The sequence below is a fragment of the Electrona antarctica genome (genome assembly GCF_951216825.1).
Source record: "Electrona antarctica genome assembly, chromosome: 6".
Taxonomy (NCBI): domain Eukaryota; kingdom Metazoa; phylum Chordata; class Actinopteri; order Myctophiformes; family Myctophidae; genus Electrona; species Electrona antarctica.
Window position 1 is genome coordinate 48880457 of NC_136811.1, and position 26474 is coordinate 48906930.

Consider the following 26474-nt stretch of genomic DNA (forward strand, 5'->3'; position numbering starts at 1 on the left):
CTGCTTCCCTAATAGGGTGTAATGGACGGTTAGAGACTCTGCTTCCCTAATAGGGTGTAATGGACGGTTAGAGACTCTGCTTCCCTAATAGGGTGTAATGGACGGTTAGAGACTCTGCTTCCCTAATAGGGTGTAATGGACGGTTAGAGACTCTGCTTCCCTAATAGGGTGTAATGGACGGTTAGAGACTCTGCTTCCCTAATAGGGTGTAATGGACGGTTAGAGACTCTGCTTCCTTAATAGGGTGTAATGGACGGTTAGAGACTCTGCTTCCCTAATAGGGTGTAATGGACGGTTAGAGACTGCTTCCCTAATAGGGTGTAATGGACGGTTAGAGACTCTGCTTCCCTAATAGGGTGTAATGGACGGTTAGAGACTCTGCTTCCCTAATAGGGTGTAATGGACGGTTAGAGACTCTGCTTCCTTAATAGGGTGTAATGGACGGTTAGAGACTCTGCTTCCCTAATAGGGTGTAATGGACGGTTAGAGACTGCTTCCCTAATAGGGTGTAATGGACGGTTAGAGACTCTGCTTCCCTAATAGGGTGTAATGGACGGTTCGGTTAGAGACCCTGCTTCCCTAATGGGGTGTAATGGACGGTTCGGTTAGAGACTCTGCTTCCCTAATAGGGTGTAATGGACGGTTAGAGACTCTGCTTCCCTAATAGGGTGTAATGGACGGTTAGAGACTCTGCTTCCCTAATAGGGTGTAATGGACGGTTAGAGACTCTGCTTCCCTAATAGGGTGTAATGGACGGTTAGAGACTCTGCTTCCCTAATAGGGTGTAATGGACGGTTAGAGACTCTGCTTCCCTAATAGGGTGTAATGGACGGTTAGAGACTCTGCTTCCCTAATAGGGTGTAATGGACGGTTAGAGACTCTGATTCCCTAATAGGGTGTAATGGACGGTTAGAGACTCTGCTTCCCTAATAGGGTGTAATGGACGGTTAGAGACTCTGATTCCCTAATAGGGTGTAATGGACGGTTAGAGACTCTGATTCCCTAATAGGGTGTAATGGACGGTTAGAGACTCTGCTTCCCTAATAGGGTGTAATGGACGGTTAGAGACTCTGCTTCCCTAATAGGGTGTAATGGACGGTTAGAGACTCTGCTTCCCTAATAGGGTGTAATGGACGGTTGACTGTAACAAATGTGACCAGATTTGACAGAGCCTGCCATCGTGCAGCCTCCAGCCTACTAGCATGTCTGAAATAAATGTCAGAGCTGAAATCGACATATAAATATGAAACAAATGCTTAACCCATTTAGGCCTGACCTCAAAATTTAAAAAAAATCTTCTAAATCCTCCAGTTTTCTGAAAATAATATTTTCACGATTTAAAAAAAATAGCAGACCTACAAGCTCGTAGCGCGCCACTCGGTGGCGCGCTATGAGCTTGTAGGTCTGCTATTTTTCAATAGCTAAATTATAACATGTTAAACATGTGTAATGTGTAAGTGAATCTACATTCCTACTGTATTGGAAAGAAATCATTTCATCACCCCAATATGACCAAACTGTGAATTAAGCCATGGCTTAAATATGTGGTGGTTTATTTCCAACATTACATTTACTCATTTATAACAGTTTCTTGCTGTCTTCCCCTCCCACTTAACCTTTGTCACCTCCCTCCACTGGTGGAACGCATTTCCAATTTTCAATACTTTTATTTCTACTCCACTACATCTCAGAGGCAAGATATTTGTACTTTTACTCCACTACAATTATTTGAAAACTTAAGTTACTACTGTAGTTACTAGTTTGTAGATTTTTATGAATATTACAAAACGTACATTAACTGGTGTACAAGCTCAGTCTGTCGCTTTGCTTTGTTGCTTTGTTTACTTTATTTGGTGTAGGAGAAAACGCACACCTAGCAATCAGGCGTATGCACAGGTGCGTAGGCCAGTGGACATCAAAGAAAGCAATAAGGTACACCCGTACACTGTGTATCTGCTCGGCACAAGCCTGAGGAAGGCTAGTGACCGAAACGTTGCTTCATTAAATAAGACAATACTCTTGTGCCGAGCAGATACACAGTGTGTGGGTGTACCTTATTGCTTTCATTACTTTATTTGGAAAATGCGGTGTACAATAATTTATCACAACCCTTGTGTAAAAGGAATTCCTTGGTGCAATTCCTAAAGTTTTTAGTTTCTACCCCTTTTCCTGCGATGTCCTTTTACTTTTGTACTTTTACTCAAGTAAGATTTATACCTGTAACAGAGTATTTCTACACTGTGGTATTGATACTTTTAATGATGTGAGTACTTCTAACTCCAGGGAGCAGTTACAGCAGAGTGAGCAGACCCCTAGACCCATGGGAAATGTTTGCTCCATGGGTCACACTCAACGCATCACAGAACTGCTGGCTCACATAGAAACATTTCAGGTGAGTTAGACGCTCATAGCGTGTCGCTTCGTTGTGAGTTTGTAGATCTGCTATTTTCACTACTTTTTTATTATTATGAATTATTTGTGTGTGTGTGAGTGTGTTTGTGTGAGAGAGAGAGAGAGAAGAGAAAGGGCATTGTGAGCATGTAGGTCGGTTACACCGGCAAGAAAGTACAACTTTTTGATTGATTGATTGATAGTTTGCAGAATTACAGTACATTTCAAGTACAACTCAATACAAAAACTGTTAACAGTGAGTGGACGACACCATAAAGCATTACACTTGTTTACAATAGGGCCCACCATTTTCAATTCATCAAAACATTTAGAGACGTATGAATATACACAACTATATAGTCAAAAATAAATCATCATAGGAGGTAAAAAGGGAAAAGAAATATATACAGTGAGGGGAAACAGGGGTGGCTATGACTAAACTAAAATCTAAATTTGCTGCCAAAATCAACACAGCTGCGTGGGAATCCATGTTGTTTTGTATGTGTGCGTGTGCAGCGGAATGAGGCCAATCTGACAGAGGAAAGCCAAAGTCTGCAACAGGAGAAGAAGGCTCTTGAAGAAGACCTCCAGCTGATGAAGAAAGAGAAAGACCTGGCGAGAACCCAGCTCAGCTCCACCTCGGGTAAAAACCCACATAGTGGAGCGGCACATGGCGTGTGGTCATGCACGTGTGCATATTCATTTTGTGTGCAAATTCTGCGTTCTGCATGTGACATCACATTACACCAGTGACTCAAGTCTCAACGTACTCACATTTTTGAGTGGTGCAACCACTCCTATAGACAGCTATGTGTGTCCCTGGCTGGCTGGCTGGCTGTGTCCGACGGCACGGCACCCAAATTGTTAAGTAAATGTTCTTAGTTACTTTCCACCACTACATTACACTCTGTGGGTGTGCGTGTGCGTGTGTGTGCATGCAATTCCTCTTGCAGGCGACATGGGCGCTGAGATGCGTGCGCAGGAAGAGAGGCACAGAGCCGAGGTGTCCGCCCTGCAGAAGAAGCAGGAAGACAGGCACAGAGCCGAGGTGTCCGCCCTGCAGAATAAGCTGCAGTGGTACGCAGAGAACCAGGAGCTTCTGGACAGAGATGCGGCCAGGCTGAGGGCCGCTACAGCTCAGACACACAAGCTCAAAGAGCAGGTAGACAGACCCGAGTTGCACTTGGCCACGCGCATAATGAATATTTATACTTTCGCTACTATTCAAACTGTTATCCAAAGCAATTGGCACACAACTGAGTATGAGGCTCACCTGCTGCTTTCCCTTCATGCCCGGCAGCTTCCCTGTTCACTTTAATTATAGGAGAAAAGAGGCGGAGCGCGTGTTGACGGCGGTGAAGCATGTGAATTCTGGCTGCTTTGTAGTTAAATTAATGTCAGTGAGCCAACAACACTCCATCGTAAGTTAAAGAACCTACACACCAGCAAACTGGCACTGCTGCCCACCACCCACAAGACAATGGGAATTGTGGACAACTGGCTCCCAAACTGGAATAATAATAATAATAATAATTTATACGATTTATATAGCGTTTTTCTAGGTACCCAAAGTCGCTTTACAGAACAGAAGTAAAAACAATTGTATTAGAAAAACTAGTTAAAAGGTTAAAAACTAGAAATCAGAATAAGAAATGGACAAACCAAGAAGGGTGTGTGTGTGTGTGTGTGTGTGTGTGTGTGTGTGTGTGTGTGTGTGTGTGTGTGTGTGTGTGTGTGTGTGTGTGTGTGTGTGTGTGTGTGTGTGTGTGTGTGTGTGTGTGTGTGTGTGTGTGTGTGTGTGTGTGTGTGTGGGGGGGGGGTTGTGTGTGTGTGTGTGTGTGTGTGTGTGTGTGGGGGGGGGGGGGTTATGTAGGGAAAGCCAGTCTGAAAAGGTGGGGTTTGACTGTAGGGGCGGCCACTGCAAAGGCCCTGTCTCCCCAAGTTCGTTTGTTGGACTTGTGGCTGGGTTCCAGTTGGTTGGCAGTGCTTGACCTGAGGGAGCGAGAGGGGACATGGCGGTTGATGAGTTCAGAGAGGTAGAGGGGGCCATGAACTCCCCATTGCAATTAGAACTGCAGACTCACTCCCAATCTTCTACCATAATCTGAAGACACTTCAGACTCCACCTTAGCCCATAGCACTTGCCCTAGCCTCAACCACCTTGCAAGCTTATGCAAAGGCTAACATGTAATTTAGATAGCATGTTATGTAGACAGATGCCAGATTCATTTATAGAACTGGCATCTATGGGGGGGGGGTTATTCTACTGTTAGACATGATAAGTTATTGTTTTACCTATGATCCTAGATTACTATTTCTATGCATTTGATGTACAGTATTACCTTGTGTTGTCTTGCTTACTGTGAGTCTCTCTGGATTTAGTGTCTGCTAAAAAGCTAAATGACTGCAAATTGTATGTGACATATTTTGTGTTAGTGTATGCCCAAAGTGATGCAAATGGAGTCATCGATGCAAGTTGTAAAAATGTTCAACTCACGCAATTTTTTGCCAAATTGAGCAAGAGCCATTCAGCCATCTAACACAGACCCTTTCAAGACCCTTTCAAGAGCCATTCAGCCATCTAACACAGACCCTTTCAAGCGGAAATGTGTGGTTTCTGGCCGTGCAGTGTGAAATCAGCGGAGTTGGAAGCACCGGCTGTGGTCACAGAGACACATCTGTTGGAAGCACCGGCTGTGGTCACAGAGACACATCTGTTGGAAGAACAGGCCAGACCTGCCTGTTCCATCAACACAGCAATTAAAAGGTGTACTGATGCTGGTATAATTATATGTAATACAAATGTGTTTGCTCCATCTCAGTTAGAGAAGCTGCAGTCGGAGGTGGGGAGGAGAGGCCAACAGCAGCAGACCAAGGCCAGGGAGAGAGCTGCGGACGCCAAGAGGATACAGGACTTGGAGCGGCAGGTAAACACAATACACTTTGTGTTATTTATTTAAAAAAGTATTAGCAGCATTGTTAGTCAGCTTCTGACCAGACCTTCTGATACGTACAAATTAAGATAAGATAAATACGTTTTAAATATTACTCGATAACCAAAGGAATCCAATGAATATTAACTATAACCTCAAATAGTAACAATCAGGAAGAAATTAGTACCTTTAAAGACCTTAAGTTACCAAGGCAGAGAATACTTTTAGAAATAACCCAAAAATAGTCATTTAGAAAATAATTGAGACCACAACAAATCCTAAGGTCGGATAATTTTGTGAAGAATAATTCAATTAGAGAATACAAGTATTGTGAGATTCAGAAATTACATAGCATAATTTGGTTACAAAAATATAGTTCAGAATAGAGTCCTGAATGCTGAATTCTGAATAAGTTCCGAAGCATTGTCCATGGCTTTTAACAAGATCAGTTTGTTGTTGTTAGTTTAGAATTGTTGGACTGTCGTGATTGGATGCTGTCGTGTCCTGGTTGGTCCCGGACGTTGCTGGCGATGGTTCATGAGGCCTCATTCACAAGTACCAAACACCAATCAAGCAATGTTTGGTTGTTTTTTTGTTTTTTTGGGCCACCACAATGCTTTTCCAATGGGAGTCACATGGTTTGATCCAACATTTGTGTTTGATCGCTGATTGCTCCCCCCTCATCAAACAAAAATGTTTGGTCAAACCATGTGACTCCCATTGAAAATGAATTGGAGCAGCAATCAAAAAGCAATCAGGCATCACACACGGACCGAACATTTAATAATAATAATAATAATAATAATAATAATAATAATAAAACTTTATTTGTATAGCACCTTTCATGACATGAAATGCAGCTCAATCAATTAAAAGCAAGGGTGTAAAAGTGGGTCTTGAGCTGAGCTTTAAAAATGTCTACAGAGGCTGCCTGTCGAAGGTACAGTGGGAGTTTGTTCCACGCCGTCGGCCCGTAGAAGCAAAAAGCTGCTTCCCCGTATTTTTTAGTTGCCATTTTTTTAGGCAAAGCGAGCAGGCCAGCAGTGGAAGACCTTAGGGGGCGGTTTGGGACATATTTCGGCAGGCAGTCATGTAGGTAGGAAGGTGCGAGACCATTGAGAGCTTTATAAACAAGTAAAAGAATTTTAAAATCAATCCTAAAAACAACCGGAAGCCAGTGCAATGAGGCCAAGACTGGAGTAATATGTTCTCTCATCTTAGTTCTAGTTAAGACTCTGGCTGCTGCATTTTGGACAAGTTGTAATCTGTCAGTTGATTTCTTAGGCAATCCAGAAAAAAGTGCATTGCAGTAATCAAGCCGAGAAAAAACAAAGGCGTGGATTAGCGTTTTTGCATCGTCCAGTGACAAATAGGCTCTGATTCGTGCAATATTTCTAAGATGAAAAAAGGCAATCTTGGTAACATGATTAATGTGTGAATTAAAATTCAGTTCAGAATCAATAGTGATCCCCAAGTTCTTTACTGTACTGTTACTTTCTACAGTCAGGTTGCCAAGTCTGCTTTTTATCGATTCTTTCTGCTCACTAGAACAGATTATGAGAACTTCTGTCTTATCCTCATTTAGCTTGAGAAAGTTCTCACTCATCCAGCATTTAATGCTAGACAGACAGGTCAACAGCGGGTCTAAGGCACAGAGATCATCTGGATCTACAGAAAGATATAGTTGGATATCATCAGCATAGAAATGAAAATTGACTCCGTGATTGGTAATGAGTTCTCCCAATGGCAGTATGTACAGGGAGAATAACAGAGGACCAAGAATTGAGCCCTGTGGAATACCAGAACTGATGTTGTGTTTGTCTGAGTCAAACTCAGCTAGATTGACAAAATAGCTTCTGTTTGTTAGGTAGGAGGAAAACCAGGACAGGGCCGTGCCAGACAGGCCTACCCAGTGCTCCAGACGCTGTATTCAAATTGAATGGTCATTTGTGGTGTAGGTGTGAACTAGGCCTGAGACGACGATGTTGAAGTCTTCATACAGGGAGAGTCGCTGTCATTGGTCTTCATACACGGAGAGTCGCTGTCATTGCGAGCTGTAGATACAGTATGATAGTTGCTCTCTTCTCACAGTTGACGATGTTTTTGTTGTTTGCCTATTACATGATGTGTTCGATTCGTGGCTCACACAAGTGGCTATTATGGCAAACCATAATACAAAGCGGCTATTATGACAAAACACTATCTTAAATGCAAGGTCACTGTTGTAGAGAACTCAGGTTAAAGGGCCTTGCAAACGTGAAGCGAGGAACGTAGGCGTTGTTGCCTGGAATCAATACAGGTCTGTTGAAGAGAGGCGCAACAATGCAAGCGTAAAAAAAAAAGCTAAATAGAATCCAGATCTGGTGAGTCGTGGGCGTGTGCACGCAACGAGCACGCGCACAACAATTGAAAATGAACTATAGGCGCGTTTCCAAGGTCCTTTAGGCATCCATCTAGTATTGTGTTGAGCCATGGCCATCAAGAACTTGACCATCTAGTATTGTGTTGAGCCATGGCCATCAAGAACATGACCATCTAGTATTGTGTTGAGCCATGGCCATCAAGAACATGACCATCTAGTATTGTGTTGAGCCATGGCCATCAAGAACATGACCATCTAGTATTGTGTTGAGCCATGGCCATCAAGAACATGACCATCTAGTATTGTGTTGAGCCATGGCCATCAAGAACATGACCATCTAGTATTGTGTTGAGCCATGGCCATCAAGAACATGACAACAATGTTTCCAACCATTTTCAACATTTTACTATGTCATTAATATATTTTAGAGCTGTTGTGTGGAAATAATAAACAAGCTCGTAGCGCGGCACCGAGTGCCGCGCTACGAGCTTGTAGGTCTGCTGCATTTGTTTGTAATGTCCATTGATATACATTGTCCCGTCGAAATCAATCTGAGAATCCCATCGGGCAAATAAATGGAAAACAGCAACCCCTGTCTTGAGAGACTACGTCAAAATAAACAAATAAAGTCAAAGTAAAGTAAAAGGTAATTCCCATAAAAGTGTCACTGTGTTTTAGCTGTGTTTTAGCTGATGATGATGGGTCCTTTTCTCCGTCCGCCAGGTGAAGGAGTTGGAGCAAACACTACGGCGGCGACACCCCAACTCCCTGCCGGCTCTCATCCACGCGGCCGCAGCCTGTGGACCACCGGAGACGCAGCAGGACCCCGCCGTGGCAAAGAGCTGCCCGCCCTCCCAGGTCAACGCCCTATTGGAGCGCAGGATCCAGCGTCTGGAGGCAGAGCTGGAGAGCTGCGACGAGGAGGCCAAACGCAGCCTGAGGGCCATGGATCAACAGTTCCAGAGGATCAAAGTATGTCTGTACAGTTGTCTCACTTTGTGTACTATTACAGTTATTTCACTGTGTGTACTAATTGTTATTTCACTTTGTGTACTAATGATGTCATTCATCTTGAAAGAAACCAGCAGATATACACGCTCATAGCGTGTCACTTCGTGCCGCGCTGCGAGCTTATATATCTGCTCTTTTTTTTTTAATCGTTAACATTTGTCCAAACCTTTTGAATACATATACTTTTTAAGCGAACATTTTTAACTGAAATCTTACCTGACTCACTCTCTGGGCGTACCTGGTATAATATATTTTGTGATACGGGTCCGCGGCCAAATTCAATATCATTTTGGGTGACCTTGACATGAAAAGGTTTGAGAACGACTGATTGAATGCTGTCTGACTGGACCAATCAGTTGTTCTGTTCTAAATCAACCATTAGAGACTGGTGATGAGAGACTGATCACTCCACTTCTGTGATTAGATGTGCACTAATTAGCAGGCCCCCACTCTCTTCCTCCTTTTTGCCCTTGCTGCATATTTGCACATACGTAAATGTTGTCCCCTGCATTCACTCAGCCTAGTACTACTAGGAGCAGTGAGCAGCCAATCCACAGCACTCAGGGAGCAATTAGGGGCTCAGACCGGGACACACATGGACACATTGCTGGCTGGGTCCTGCATTGAACCTGGGACATCCAGGGGCTCTGCCTCCCCATGCGGGCTCACTAACCGCATTGAACCTGGGACATCCAGGGGCTCTGCCTCCCCATGCGGGCTCACTAACCGCATTGAACCTGGGACATCCAGCAATATAATTAAGGGGCTGTCCACTATGTCTCAGTCCAGCTGCCTTAGCATGGATCTAGTTAGCAGACCAGTGACAAAAATAAACTAGCGCAAGTCAGTATTCCTACTGAGCAGCGCTTAAAACTATGCGTTCTGTCGCCTGCAGTTAAGTAAACCGGTGCCAGCTTACCGGTAAATAAAATGTTTGCTCAAAGCTAAAGCATTCTTCACACATTCAAGTTTGGAGGGGAACGCTCACCAAACGTCGCTGAACGAAATTGCAACAATGGCTTCCCCTGGAAGCCATTGTTGCAATCAAGCGCCACATTCGTGGTAGATGGAGCGTCTGCGACAGAGCGAAAAAACACTCCTCTTGCAGAGAGCGATGAAAGGACTCAGAGGAGCAATCAGTCAACATGATCAATCCTCAATCAGTCAAACAAGCGTTGCGGTGGTTTCTCTACCGAGGCGAAAAACACCTGTGAGCCACAGCGACGTCAGTACCCATCAAGGTAACAATCAAACAAAGTTGGGTTTCAGCGAGTACACTGTCTGTCACCAATCCCATGTAACGCCACACAGCAAAGCGAGCATAGCGCTAGGCTGTGGCGGGCGCTATGCAGCCTCTGGAGGACGCAAGGTAGCTCCAACCAAACGGTTACGAGGCTTAGGCTGCGGGTATAGCTCGGGAGCTCCCGCATGCAGCCTCGAAGGGCTAGCAGGAGCTCGGCAAATCGACCTGCGCTTCGAGAGCGAAACGAGGAAAGAGGATGACCCCTGCCCTACCGGGCTACTATATTGGCAGCTCACGCCCACAGGGGCTGACTCTAGCCAATGTCTGTCTGGAGGTCGACTATCGATTCATGAGGTCGATTCATGCACAGACTCCATTATATAAAATGGTAAATGGTGCATTTATATAGCGCCTTTATCCAACGCGCTTTACATAGATTGTGCATTACATTCACCCATTCACACACACATTCATACACCGATTGCGGCGGAAGCCATGCAAGGTACCAACCAGCACATCGGGAGCAATTTGGGGTTCAGTGTCTTGCCCAAGGACACTTCGACATGTAGACAGGAGGAGCCGGGATTCAAACCGCCGACCCTTGGATCATTGGGTGACCTGCTCTACCTCTTGAGCCAGTCGCCCCGACTGATATATAAATGTGTTGTCAGTGTTATGCACAGACACTGACAAATTATGTTAAGCCAGGATAGTAGTAGCAGCAGCAGAGGAGCACTGTGTGACTACTTAATTACTGTACAGTATGTAGCCCAGGGTTCCCAAATTAATTTTCCTCAAGGGCCATATTTTGACTAGGGTACCAGGCTGCGGGTCGAGTCCGTGCGTGCGAAAAATTGGGGTTTTTATTTTTTCATTAATTAATTATGCTTAGAATAGATGTATAACTGTGGTTCTCAACCAGTGGTCCGGTGACCACCAGTGATCCTTAAGGGGGTTCCAGGTGGTCCCCAGCTAAATGATGGAGAGTTGGTAACCAAATGGACCCTTTTAGATCTTTAACTCTTGAGAGGGTAAAATTAATTCATTTTCACGGCAAGACCCCATTTTAAAATATATGGCAGGGCTCTAGCAGTGATTCTCATCATTTTCATTTGAAGGATGCCCAGTTTGACATGCATAGGCTACTGACCCACATTTAAGTAAGGGATAATATCTGGCTAGGTGGTCATTGTCGGGAGATAATTCACCGACAGGGAGTTTAACCACCGAGGCGAAGCCGAGGTGGTTACACTCCCTGAAGGTGAATTATCTCCCGACAATGACCACCTAGCCAGATATTATCCCGCTTATTACATGGCTAACTAACATAAATTAATCCATTGATCCAAAACACAACAAAAAAAGTATTCCATAACTTCGCGCTGGCTGAGTCTGCCCAGCTGCAGGGCTGAAGCACTGTCGGAAAACAAGGAAGTGAGTTGATCAAATAGAATCCATTTTCGGGTCCAGCTGCTTCGTCTATTTCTCGCTCAAATGTTTTCAAAAACATTTTTAAGAGCAATGTTTAGCTGTAAATTACATTGTGTGTCAGTAGTGTGTGTGTTTACATGGCTGTTATGTTGGAAACGGCAGTAAATCAAGCGGGCGCAGCCGCGCAGCTGGTGGTGCTCAGAGGGTTTGATTAGGCAGCGGTCATTATACAGCGGAGCGGTCATTATCATGAGATAACTCACCGCTGAATTAAGCGATTGACCAATCAGAATCAAGCATTCAACCAAGCCATGTAATAATGCCATTTATATCTGGGACCTCAATTTATTATAACTTTTATTTTTATTTTTTATATCATAAAATCAATGTCAACTTAACTCTGAGAGAGTACAAATGGAACCAAATGGACCTGTTATGGTCCATTTAGTTCCATTTGTACACTCCATTTTTACACACTCTGCCAAAAGCCCTTGAATATGATTAAGGAGTATTGTCATGATGGTATTATCACACTTCATATCGAAAATTGAGCCATGAGATGAATAGGCTATGTTGCCACGGAAACGGTCGACAGCGTGATGTCAGTCCATGACGTCACGTCACTCTATATAGTATGGCGAGCAGAGCAGTAGAGTAGAGTTAATATCATTAAGACTATAAGAAAGGAGGTATCTAGAGACAGGCTTTAGACTCAAACGTGACCAGCTCCGTTCCCTCCCCAGTTCCTAAGAAGACATACAGATCCTTAGACTATAAGACCTCCCTGAATACGAGCCCTTATAGACTCCCCTGACCGTCCCCCATAAGCATAGGAGATCTCGGTTACAGGCTATTTAAAGAAACACATAATAGTACCTCACTGGAATACGAGACTGCTCGCCCCTTTACCAACTCGCCCCGGGCGTACAGCCGGCGGAACAGCGCGGCCCGGTATTCCTAAAGTAATCTAAGTAAATTATGCTTAAACGGTTAAACCTAACCTTATTTCTAACCTTATTCTCAGTAAAACAAAATAAAGAATACAAGAACCGCCGCACCGAGCTGTCGGCGTGAGGTCGGCGGAAAAAATCTGGGGCGAGATGGAATTGGGGCGACCTGTTACCCCTCACTGTGCATGTGTATAGCCCTTATAATACAATACAACAGAGTGCATGTGTATAGCCCTTATAGCACAATACAACAGCGTGCATGTGTATAGCCCTTATAGCACAATGCAACAGAGTGCATGTGTATAGCCCTTATAACACAATGCAACAGAGTGCATGTGTATAGCCCTTATAACACAATGCAACAGAGTGCATGTGTATAGCCCTTATAATACAATACAACAGAGTGCATGTGTATAGCCCTTATAACACAATACAACAGAGTGCATGTGTATAGCCCTTATAACACAATACAACAGAGTGCATGTGTATAGCCCTTATAACACAATACAACAGAGTGCATGTGTATAGCCCTTATAGCACAATACAACAGAGTGCATGTGTATAGCCCTTATAGCACAATACAACAGAGTGCATGTGTATAGCCCTTATAGCACAATGCAACAGAGTGCATGTGTATAGCCCTTATAGCACAATACAACAGAGTGCATGTGTATAGCCCTTATAGCACAATGCAACAGAGTGCATGTGTATAGCCCTTATAACACAATACAACAGAGTGCATGTGTATAGCCCTTATAATACAATACAACAGAGTGCATGTGTATAGCCCTTATAGCACAATACAACAGAGTGCATGTGTATAGCCCTTATAGCACAATACAACAGAGTGCATGTGTATAGCCCTTACAATACAACAGAGTGCATGTGTATAGCCCTTATAACACAATACAACAGAGTGCATGTGTATAGCCCTTATAATACAATACAACAGAGTGCATGTGTATAGCCCTTATAGCACAATACAACAGAGTGCATGTGTATAGCCCTTATAGTACAATACAACAGAGTGCATGTGTATAGCCCTTATAATACAATACAACAGAGTGCATGTGTATAGCCCTTACAATACAACAGAGTGCATGTGTATAGCCCTTATAATACAATACAACAGAGTGCATGTGTATAGCCCTTATAATACAATACAACAGAGTGCATGTGTATAGCCCTTACAATACAACAGAGTGCATGTGTATAGCCCTTATAATACAATACAACAGAGTGCATGTGTATAGCCCTTATAGTGCAATACAACAGAGTGCATGTGTATAGCCCTTATAGCACAATACAACAGAGTGCATGTGTATAGCCCTTATAATACAATACAACAGAGTGCATGTGTATAGCCCTTATAACACAATACAACAGAGTGCATGTGTATAGCCCTTATAACACAATACAACAGAGTGCATGTGTATAGCCCTTATAACACAATACAACAGAGTGCATGTGTATAGCCCTTATAGCACAATACAACAGAGTGCATGTGTATAGCCCTTATAATACAATACAACAGAGTGCATGTGTATAGCCCTTATAACACAATACAACAGAGTGCATGTGTATAGCCCTTATAGCACAATACAACAGAGTGCATGTGTATAGCCCTTATAACACAATACAACAGAGTGCATGTGTATAGCCCTTATAACACAATACAACAGAGTGCATGTGTATAGCCCTTATAGCACAATACAACAGAGTGCATGTGTATAGCCCTTATAGCACAATGCAACAGAGTGCATGTGTATAGCCCTTATAGCACAATACAACAGAGTGCATGTGTATAGCCCTTATAGCACAATGCAACAGAGTGCATGTGTATAGCCCTTATAACACAATACAACAGAGTGCATGTGTATAGCCCTTATAATACAATACAACAGAGTGCATGTGTATAGCCCTTATAGTGCAATACAACAGAGTGCATGTGTATAGCCCTTATAGCACAATACAACAGAGTGCATGTGTATAGCCCTTATAATACAATACAACAGAGTGCATGTGTATAGCCCTTATAACACAATACAACAGAGTGCATGTGTATAGCCCTTATAGCACAATACAACAGAGTGCATGTGTATAGCCCTTATAACACAATACAACAGAGTGCATGTGTATAGCCCTTATAACACAATACAACAGAGTGCATGTGTATAGCCCTTATAGCACAATACAACAGAGTGCATGTGTATAGCCCTTATAGCACAATGCAACAGAGTGCATGTGTATAGCCCTTATAGCACAATACAACAGAGTGCATGTGTATAGCCCTTATAGCACAATGCAACAGAGTGCATGTGTATAGCCCTTATAACACAATACAACAGAGTGCATGTGTATAGCCCTTATAGCACAATACAACAGAGTGCATGTGTATAGCCCTTATAACACAATACAACAGAGTGCATGTGTATAGCCCTTATAATACAATACAACAGAGTGCATGTGTATAGCCCTTATAGCACAATACAACAGAGTGCATGTGTATAGCCCTTACAATACAACAGAGTGCATGTGTATAGCCCTTATAACACAATACAACAGAGTGCATGTGTATAGCCCTTATAATACAATACAACAGAGTGCATGTGTATAGCCCTTATAGCACAATACAACAGAGTGCATGTGTATAGCCCTTATAGTACAATACAACAGAGTGCATGTGTATAGCCCTTATAATACAATACAACAGAGTGCATGTGTATAGCCCTTACAATACAACAGAGTGCATGTGTATAGCCCTTATAATACAATACAACAGAGTGCATGTGTATAGCCCTTATAGTGCAATACAACAGAGTGCATGTGTATAGCCCTTATAGCACAATACAACAGAGTGCATGTGTATAGCCCTTATAATACAATACAACAGAGTGCATGTGTATAGCCCTTATAGCACAATACAACAGAGTGCATGTGTATAGCCCTTATAATACAATACAACAGAGTGCATGTGTATAGCCCTTATAGCACAATACAACAGAGTGCATGTGTATAGCCCTTATAATACAATACAACAGAGTGCATGTGTATAGCCCTTATAGTGCAATACAACAGAGTGCATGTGTATAGCCCTTATAGCACAATACAACAGAGTGCATGTGTATAGCCCTTATAATACAATACAACAGAGTGCATGTGTATAGCCCTTATAGTGCAATACAACAGAGTGCATGTGTATAGCCCCTATAGCACAATACAACAGAGTGCATGTGTATAGCCCTTATAGCACAATACAACAGAGTGCATGTGTATAGCCCTTATAATACAATACAACAGAGTGCATGTGTATAGCCCTTATAGTGCAATACAACAGAGTGCATGTGTATAGCCCTTATAGTGCAATACAACAGAGTGCATGTGTATAGCCCTTATAGTGCAATACAACGGAGTGCATGTGTATAGCCCTTATAATACAATACAACAGAGTGCATGTGTATAGCCCTTATAGCACAATACAACAGAGTGCATGTGTATAGCCCTTATAGTGCAATACAACAGAGTGCATGTGTATAGCCCTTATAGCACAATACAACAGAGTGCATGTGTATAGCCCTTATAGCACAATACAACAGAGTGCATGTGTATAGCCCTTATAATACAATACAACAGAGTGCATGTGTATAGCCCTTATAGTGCAATACAACAGAGTGCATGTGTATAGCCCTTATAATACAATACAACAGAGTGCATGTGTATAGCCCTTATAGCACAATACAACAGAGTGCATGTGTATAGCCCTTATAGTACAATAAAACAGAGTGCATGTGTATAGCCCTTATAGCACAATACAACAGAGTGCATGTGTATAGCCCTTATAATACAATACAACAGAGTGCATGTGTATAGCCCTTATAATACAATACAACAGAGTGCATGTGTATAGCCCTTATAGCACAATACAACAGAGTGCATGTGTATAGCCCTTATAGTACAATACAACAGAGTGCATGTGTATAGCCCTTATAACACAATACAACAGAGTGCATGTGTATAGCCCTCATAGCACAATACAACAGAGTGCATGTGTATAGCCCTTATAGCACAATACAACAGAGTGCATGTGTATAGCCCTTATAACACAATACAACAGAGTGCATGTGTATAGCCCTTATAGCACAATACAACAGAGTGCATGTGTATAGCCCTTATAACACAATACAGCAGAGTGCATGTGTATAGCCCTTATAATACAATACAACAGAGTGCATGTGTATAGCCCTTATAATACAATACAACAGAGTGCATGTGTATAGCCCTTATAGCACAATGCAACAGAGTGCATGTGTATAGCCCTTATAACACAATACAACAGAGTGCATGTGTATAGCCCTTATAACACAATACAACAGAGTGCATGTGTATAGCCCTTATAATACAATACAACAGAGTGCATGTGTATAGCCCTTATAGCACAATGCAACAGAGTGCATGTGTATAGCCCTTATAACACAATACAACAGAGTGCATGTGTATAGCCCTTATAACACAATACAACAGAGTGCATGTGTATAGCCCTTATAACACAATACAACAGAGTGCATGTGTATAGCCCTTATAATACAATACAACAGAGTGCATGTGTATAGCCCTCACAGCACAATACAACAGAGTGCATGTGTATAGCCCTTATATCACAATACAACAGAGTGCATGTGTATAGCCCTTATAACACAATACAACAGCGAGAGCCTTCCTCAGCGTGTCGCGTCACTCGCGTTCCTTTCAGTGATTTGTTCAAGAGACATTTTAGCCAACATTACCAATCAGTGTTAATTTTGTCAATTAAAAACTGTGATGAAGAATGTTGGTCGACTACCTTTTTTCACTGACGAAAATTAAATAAAAACTAGGATGACTAAAACTACTTTATTGACAATTTCGTTAACAAATAAAAACTGGACCCAGTAGAACTAAGACAAGTCATTTTGTATTTGGTTGTGCTCAGGTGTATATTAGTGATCTATAGTATCTATATAGATCAGGAATTACGACGCCATCAAGGCCTGCCAAAAGCAACTGTAGATTTAGTTGACTAAAACTAAAACATTTCAGATGACTAAAATATGACGTCCCGATCACGTTTTTTTGCTCCCGAACCGATTCCGATCATTTGATTTTGAGCATCTGCTAAAACCGATTTTTCCCGATCCGATATTTATATTTTATAGAACATACTTTATGCCATTATAGAACAATATTATGCCATAATATCATAACTAAAAATACATCGCATGGATGCACCTGGGACGTATCCTCAGTGATGTATCCTGAGGTCAACGGGGTTTCGGGTCTACCAACATCATACCCCTCACTCAGGCGACCCAGCCGGGGTTGATTAAATAAGTCCCAGTAGCTACCCTCGATCAGTCCATCAGGGAATGAGCAAGGCCACACAATCCGTTACTCCGGAACTACTCTGCCGGGACTGGGAGAACCAGATTCTGGCTCGTGGAAGGACTAGGCTCTGTGGGTTGACTCCTGTCCGGGCCCCTCCTACGTCTCACCAGGTCCACTCCTGCTCTCACCAGGCCCAGGACCTGTGCGTTGCACCAGACTCCCAGCACCAGGCACTTCATTCAGGAGTATCACAATAGTACAACAATATCCCAAATCACAGACAGTCTAATATCATGATATGGATATAATATTGATACTAGGGATGTCCCGATCACGTTTTTTGGCTACCGATCCGATTCCGATAATTTGAAAATGACGTGATCGGCCCCGATTTCCGATCACCCGATCCGATCGGGACAACCATGACATGTTTTCTTTTTAAATTATTATGACTAAAATGAAATCAAAATTTGCTGTCAAAATGAACACTGGTGCCAATCTACTCCATTGCATCACTTAAGGTTCAGGTTCAGGTTTATTTGTCATATGTATAAATACAAGTATAAATACAATGAAAATCATTTTGCTCAGAGCATTCTCAGTCTTACATACACAGGACAAATCTATAGTGCAAAGAAAAATACAAAAACACAGAAAAAGTGCAAGTGGGTGACAATACAGTGCAATACAGTTCAAGGTCAGCTGTTCAGCAGCCTGACTGCCTGGGGGAAGAAACTGTTACTGAGACGGGTGGTGCGAGATTTGGTGACGGGTGTTGTAGATGTTGTGGAGACTGGGTAGTTCTGTGTTACCGGTGATTTTAGCTGCTGTTTTAATGGTCCTCTGCAACCTGTTGCGGTCCTGAGCGGTCGTGTTACCGTACCACACTGTGATACAGCCAGTTAAGACACTTTCAATTATACAGCGATAAAAGTTCACTAGTCCTTTTGTACTTAGGCCAAACTTTTGAAGGCGCCTCAGAAAGTACAGTCGCTGCTGCGCCTTCTTGAGGATGTACTCGGTGTTGAGTGACCATGTGAATGTGTCTGTGATGTGTATGCCCAGGAATTTAAAGTTATCAACTATGTCGACAGATGACCCTTTGATGGAAATGGGGGTGTGGATACCTTTGGACTTCCTGAAGTCTACAATGATTTCTTTGGTCTTATTGGTGTTAAGTGAGAGGTTGTTGTTATCGCACCATAGAGTTAGATCTTCTATCTCCCTCCTATAGGCCCTCTCATCACCGTCGGTTATTAAACCGATCACTGTGGTATCATCCGCAAATTTAATTATGGTGTTATTCCCACATCTGGCGACACAATCAAACGTAAACAAACTGTACAACAGAGGACTGAGGCAGCAGCCTTGGGGCGCACCGGTTCTGGTGAGAACGGATGAGCATCTCTCTCCTATGCGTACACACTGTGGCCTGCCTGTCAGAAAATCAAATAGCCAATTACAGATGGAGCTGCCCACACCAAGGCCACTGAGTTTCAACAGTACAATAGTGTTGAATGCGGAACTGTAATCTATGAACAGTAGTCTGACATAAGAGTTTTTCTTTTCATGGTGTACCAGGGCATTGTGTAAAGCAAGAGAGATCACGTCGTCCACAGATCTATTTGAACAGTAAGCAAACTGTAATGGATCAATGTTAGCAGGGATGATGCTCTTAACACACCACTTCCCTGTACAGCTGCAGTATGAGCATCAGATCTCCGAGCTGGAGCAACAGCTGGCCCAGAAGCCTCAGTCGGAGCCGGTGTGTGAGTCCCCTCCGGAGGGTCGGCTCCAAACTCTGGAGCTGGAGCAGGAGCTGGAGCGCGTGAAGCAGGCTCACCACAGCACGGAACAAGCCCTGCGCCAACAGCTCCAGTCTCTCCAGCAGCAGCTCTCTCAGAAGGTGTGTGCCTTCCTTTCCACTAGGCCTGGGGTTGACAGTATTAGTTATATATTAGTATATCTATATATGTTTTATATTTGTGATGATTTTTTTTGAGTGGTGTAAAGTACCACTCCTACACCTGGCTTTGTTAGTTTACGTGTCTGTCTGTCTGTTCGTACCAAAAAATGAGCATGGTTGCTATGGTCACCCAGTTCACACAGGTGTGATTTCATTACGTCAGACATTACGTCAGACCACAGCTGATCAGTCTATATAAGACCTTACACCACTCAGTTCACACGGGTGTGATTTTTATGTTATGTTGATGAATTGAATTACATAGGACCCCAAACAAGACCGCAAGGACTTTTTGGTGTTATCCTTTTAGACCAAATGTGTGACTGTACTACAGAGAGAACAGTAGATGAACGTGGCCTGATTCTGTCACGTGTCAAACAAACCTAAACAAATTACTGTAGTTGTAGTTGAGTAAAGTATTTGGCAAAAATATATATATTTTTTTAAATGGACACTTGTAACCCATCTGAACTGCATCCAGCATGCCCAACAACCCAAGGAGCCAGAGAGAGTCCCACGCAGTCCCTCTCGACACCAGCGGCAGGCTGAGGAAGCTGTTGGCGTCCGCATAGAGAGGCTCAACCAGGAGCTGGCCACCAAGACCCGCTCCATCCAGGAGCTGAGCCGCACGGTTGGTAGCACGCTTCATGTCTTCCACTAAAACAGGGGTAGGCAACCTTTATTATCAGAAGAGCCATTTTTGGCCCAAAAAACGTATTACAATTCTATCTGGAGCCGCAAAATATGTTTGCTTTAATTAAGCAAACTTTCATTATTTTTCTGGTCTTTTAATATTACATTTTATTGTTTGCTAATTTCTCAAAGCATATGTCAAGTATACTGTACCAGCAAGCCAGCAGCATTGGTGGTGAAAACAAACATAGGTGTCTTATCATGAATACATTCTTCTATTCTTCTATTTTCCTTCATTAAATTTGATTCTTATTTTTATCTGGTGTATACGTAGGTGTATTGCAATATCAAAATGAAAGAATAACTTTATACCTACTACTAATTCAATAATAAATTATGATTAAATGTTCATACTTCTTTGCCGTAGCAACTGGGAGCCACGGGAGAGGACCACATGAGCCACATGTGTCTCTAGAGCCGCAGGTTGCCTACCCCTATATATATTGACAGTTTTGTCAACAAATGAAAACTAGACTAAATGTTAGGGAGGGACTAGTGGAGAAGAATTCCGGAACAGCCGGATAGAGCTGTTTCTGATTCGTTCCGGTGTTGCACTCTGAAAATGGCCAATCTACAATAAAGCTCACAACTCAACCAAGTGTAAAATCAGCCATTAAGACAGTACACTTGTGTCGACAAAATCAACTGTACATTTAGTCGATTAAGATCTTATGATATTTAGTCTACTAAAACTGAAACCAGATGACAATAAAATAAATGCAATTTCTATTCAAATGACTATGACTAAACCTAAATCCAAATGAACCCATGAATGAATGGGTTAGGTGGAGCGCCTGCAGAAGGAGAGATGCAACCTGCTGTCGAGTCCCAGTCCCAGGCGCGCAGACGTCCGACGGCAGGCGGCCTCGCCTCACAGCAAGACGCCTCCGGCGGTGGCCTCGGCTCATCCCGACGGCGAGGGAGGGGGGGGCGGGGGAGGAGACGACGTTTCCTCTGCCCGCGCAGTGCGAGAAGGCCTACCGGCCCACGGAGTTCTCGGGGAGCCACATCAGCGAGGTGCTGCAGGAGAACGAGGTGCTGCAGGAGCGCCTGGAACAGCTGCGGCTGCACACGGAGCAGCGGGCGGCTGAGCTGCAGGCGGCCGCCTCGCAGGCCCAGGCTGAGCTGTGCAGGTAACGCTACAACGGGAGGTCATGGCGGACATTTTGAGGAAAAGGACTTCTCAGAGCTGTGCGGCGCTGGGGGTAATAAAGCAGTTAACCCATTTTGACCTGAGATCAGATTCTAAAAATGTCTTCTACATCCTGACAGTTTTCTGAAAAAGCTATGTTTCTGTGTCAGTCGTTCTTCGATTTTTCAAAAATAGCAGACCTACAAGCTTGTAGATCTGCTATTTTTCAATAGCTAAAGCATAACATAATGCTAACACCAAAAGGGGTTCCTGCCCAAAATGGGTTAAAAACAGTTAATCGGACTAATCAATTCAATTGATAATACGATGAATAAATAATCCATAATTTGATGAAAATAATCAAATAATAATGGCTATTTTGGGCATGCCGTTATAGGCGACAAGTTGCTAAATTATTATGTAAAAAGAAAAACATCGAAGCATAGCCAAAAATAGTAATAATCACAGTCGTTTGAAGTGAGGGGCGCTCTTATCATCATACATCACATTCCATGGTGAGAGGCGCTTAGGTCTTCATCCTGCGTTTGGCCGCCTCCTCCACAGTATCCAAGACGGTACTCGAGGACAACCAGTTTCCTTGATGAGCCTATTCAGCCTCCTGCTGCCGCCTGCCTTTATCCCATTTTGACCTGAGATCAGATTCTAAAAATGTCTTCTACATCCTGACAGTTTTCTGAAAAAGCTATGTTTCTATGTCAGTCGTTCTTCGATTTTTCAAAAATAGCAGACCTACAAGCTCGTAGCGCGCCACTCGGTGGCGCGCTATGAGCTTGTAGATCTGATATTTTTCAATAGCTAAAGCATAACATAATGCTAACACCAAAAGGGGTTCCCGCCCAAAATGAGTTAAAAGATCTTGCAGAGTTCAACAATAATGCAAAAGACTGTGTAAAGAAATGGGAAACTGCCATCTAACCACATGCTTCAAAGGCACGAAAAGAAGAGGAAGAAGAACTTTATTTAATGAGAATTGTGAAGAAAGTGGCACAGTTGAAATCAATTGTCAATTTGTTTCCGCTACAACGGCTACCAGGGAGCAAGGCCGTCTCCAGTGGTTTATATATTCGGTCAGCTGCACACACACTTGACAGTAATTGCTCTAAAACTCTTAACTCTGAACAAAACAAGCCTTGAATGTAGACTGCATTGTATAAGTAATGCAAGTAGCCTTGTGGACCAACGGTTCCTGAGCCATTTGGCCCATACTAGTAGGTCAGAAGCCTGTCTCCTTAACACCCCAATCGCCCAGGACGAAGTTCACCGTCCTTTCTATTAGTACTGTGCTTGGCAGTCAAGTGTTGGATTGTGTTAATGTCACAAGCCTGTTTGACCAAACTACTATTGTTTTTGTAACAAGTACAGAATAAAAGCCATTAGACATACGATCCCAGCATGAGGATAAAGCATGTTGACGTGTTGTCTGACTCTGCAGCCTGAAGGAGCACTCTGCAGAACAGCTGTCCATTCTGAAGGCTGACCACCAGAGGGAGCTACAGCAGCTGTGTGTCAGCCACGCCCTGGGACACTCCCGGTCCAAAGTGGCTGAACTGACCAACAAGCTGGCCACACAGGAGGTATGTGCCTAGACATGGAAAGGTACGCGCCTCCTCCGGCTCTGGGGAGTCTGTATCCCGGGCGCCATATCAGGGAAGGCAAGCTTAGGGGACGTCCGGTAGGCCAATCAGAGGCAATTTACACGTTTGTTTTCTCATGCCAATAAGGCTCCTTTCAGAGGAATTGAATTGATAAGTCCCAGAAAAGAAGCGCTGTGTTTGGCCAGTAGTCACTTTGAGTGGCAGCGTGCTTAATGCACTTCCACTTGACTTCCGCCTTCCGCTCCAATGAACTGCAATGAGGTATTTAGCTTTTTATATCTTTGGTTATGTGAAGGTAGCATCGTTTGCGTTTAAGGTCATTACAGACCGACCCCTATGCTAATAACACACACATTGCCTGGAGGTATTATTTTTAGCTTTGAACTAAAAATAGAGGGATAACAAGAGGGTGCCTAGAATAGAGAGCGAGCCCTGCAAGGGATGACGGTCAATAATAATAATAATAATACACCTTTATTTATATAGCACCTTTCAAAACGAGGTTACAAAGTGCTTTACAAAAAAATAAGAACAAATGCAGTGCACGCCATAAACAACAGTTTACAATAATACAAATAAAGAACAGGCAATGTACAGAAATGCAGTAGGCAGTGTTGGGTAACTAACACTACGTAACTTAATATATTACGTAATATATTACCGGAATACGGTAACTTGTAATATAATACATTACTTAACAAAAAAAAATTAATATATTCTAAAAGTCTTTCTGTATTACTGCATTACTTTCTGTATTACTTTCTGTCTGTCTGTCTCGTTGCCCGTGGCTCTGTCTTGTGACATTATGTGACAACTGCAGAAGTTAAAGAATTACGTATTTCCGCTCCCTTTCGTGTTTTCAAAGGGATTTGGCTAGGCGGCCGTTTGGCCTCGCCTTATTGTAGATACGCCACTGGTCTACGTAATGTATAATTTATAATTATACTAAATATTTAATTGTTCAATTTGAACATTTAAAAAAAGTAATATGTAATAATAAGTAATATTAATATATTACTCTTGCTCAGACAGTAATATGTAATACAATATATTACTTGACAAATTAAGGTAATAAGTAATAAGAAATATATTCCAAATATAAAGTAATATACCCAACACTGGCAGTAGGACATAAGAACAATAGGGAATGTTTATAAAAGGTTTAGGTGTTAAAAGCAGCTTTATAAAAGTGAGTTTTTAGGAGGGATTTGAAGCGGGGGACGGATTCTGCAAGCCTTATCTCGAGGGGGAGGGCATTCCAAAGAGTTGGGGATGCCGGTCAACATAAGTATAATAGGGTTTAAGTCAGTGGTTCCCAAAGTGGAGTCCCTAACGGGTCCATTTGGTATCCCAGAGAGAGAAATGCCATTAAATGGGGGTCCGTAGACTACTAATGCATGTCAAACTGGGGGTCCTTGAAATGAAACGGGTTGAGAATCACTGCTAGAGCCGGGAAAATATTCTCTTATGGGGGTCCCTGGCATATATTTTCAAATGGGGGTCCCTGGCATATATTTTCAAATGGGGGTCCCTGGCATATATTTTCAAATGGGGGTCCGCAGGCTAATGACTGTCAATTTGGGGGTCCTTGACATGAAAAGGTTTGGGAACCACTGGATTAAGTGGTTAACTGACCAGTATCACTCGCTGACCTTTTGACCTGCAGGTGGCGCTCCAGCAGTTAGGAGAGCAGGCTAAAGAGTTGACCTTTTGACCTGCAGGTGGCGCTCCAGCAGTTAGGAGAGCAGGCTAAAGAGTTGACCTTTTGACCTGCAGGTGGCGCTCCAGCAGTTAGGAGAGCAGGCTAAAGAGTTGACCTTTTGACCTGCAGGTGGTGCTCCAGCAGTTAGGAGAGCAGGCTAAAGAGTTGACCTTTTGACCTGCAGGTGGTGCTCCAGCAGCTAGGAGAGCAGGCTAAAGAGTTGACCTTTTGACCTGCAGGTGGTGCTCCAGCAGTTAGGAGAGCAGGCTAAAGAGTTGACCTTTTGACCTGCAGGTGGTGCTCCAGCAGCTAGGAGAGCAGGCTAAAGAGTTGCAGGGGACCAGAGATTCACTGGCACTGTCCAGGCTGCGAGAAGACACTGTGCAGAACCAGGTACCCAGTGAGCCTCTGCAATGTGGCTGTACCGCTGCCCATTGGTGGGGAAACGTACTTCATGTTTTACTGTCCAGGCTGCGAGAAGACACTGTGCAGAACCAGGTACCCAGTGAGCCTCTGCAATGTGGCTTCACCGCTGCCCATTGGTGGGGAAACGTACTTCATGTTTTACTGTCCAGGCTGCGAGAAGATACTGTGCAGAACCAGGTACCCAGTGAGCCTCTGCAATGTGGCTTCACCGCTGCCCATTGGTGGGGAAACGTACTTCATGTTTTACTTAAGTAAAAGAATCAAAACTACAATGCAGTCCGGTACCAAAGTACCAAAAGTAAAAGTGCTCATTATGCAAAATGTCCTATTTCAGTGTTTGTGTGTTTTGGAATAGAAAGTGGTTAATGCATGTAATATAAACCTACAAAGTAACTAATAACCAACGTTTTTTATTAATTATAGTGGAGTAAAAAGTACAATATTTGAGAGATCTGGAGTAGAAGTAAGTAGTGAACATTTTAAATAATCCAGTATAAAGTATAAAGTCCTCAAATTTACAGTAGGGATGCACTGATGTATCGGCCACATATCGGTATAGGCCAATATTTGCCGTTATTGGTCAAAATATGTATCGGCAAATAATAGTGACATTAACCGATGGCAGTAGCTGATATTTATCTGTTGTTGATAAGCATACATTTTGCATTGGCTTCGTTGGTATGTTGGTTATCTGCAGCCTACTGTACCAAGCTGTAGATTCTGAACATACAAGTATTCCTTGGCACAAAAGAGGGAAATAAAAACAACAAAACTGAATAAACATATCGGCATCAGTACTGGCTATCGGTCTCTGCCAATAATTTCCGTATCGGTGCATCCCTAGTACTTGGTTACTTTCCACCACTGCCGTCGTCTCATACAATGATTCAATTTCTTCACGCACATCTTATATTAGCGATACACCAATGACATGCTTCAGTAGCGCAGATGCCCGGCTAACTTAAATTGAATTCCAGCTGCAATTAAACATTTTACTTGGGGTCAGTATTGAGGACACAGTAAAAAGATATATGTGTGTGCGAGTGAGTGAGTGAGTGTGTGCGTGCGTGCTGCATCTAAAGTCCAATCTCAATGACTAAAAACATCATGCATGCTTACATGTGGCCAAGTTCAACCAATATAATGACATGTTCTGTGTTCATTCATTATTGAAGACACTACAGAGTGCCGTGCTGCACGTTGACTGCATTTCAATGCAAACGATTTAGTTTTAAAGCTAAAGAGTTGCACTAAAAG

General features: G+C 43.0%; 1 protein-coding gene across 1 annotated transcript in view; it reads left to right on the forward strand.

The window, feature by feature from the left end:
* Positions 1 to 26474, forward strand: part of cep162 (centrosomal protein 162) — a 54135-nt gene that overhangs the window by 20870 nt on the left and 6791 nt on the right. The window contains 11 exon segments of the mRNA XM_079502662.1: positions 2284 to 2392; positions 2908 to 3034; positions 3345 to 3553; positions 5214 to 5318; positions 8410 to 8658; positions 19382 to 19588; positions 20130 to 20279; positions 21127 to 21269; positions 21271 to 21474; positions 22927 to 23068; positions 25086 to 25184. Of these exon segments, the coding sequence (XP_079358788.1) occupies positions 2284 to 2392; positions 2908 to 3034; positions 3345 to 3553; positions 5214 to 5318; positions 8410 to 8658; positions 19382 to 19588; positions 20130 to 20279; positions 21127 to 21269; positions 21271 to 21474; positions 22927 to 23068; positions 25086 to 25184 (1744 nt within the window).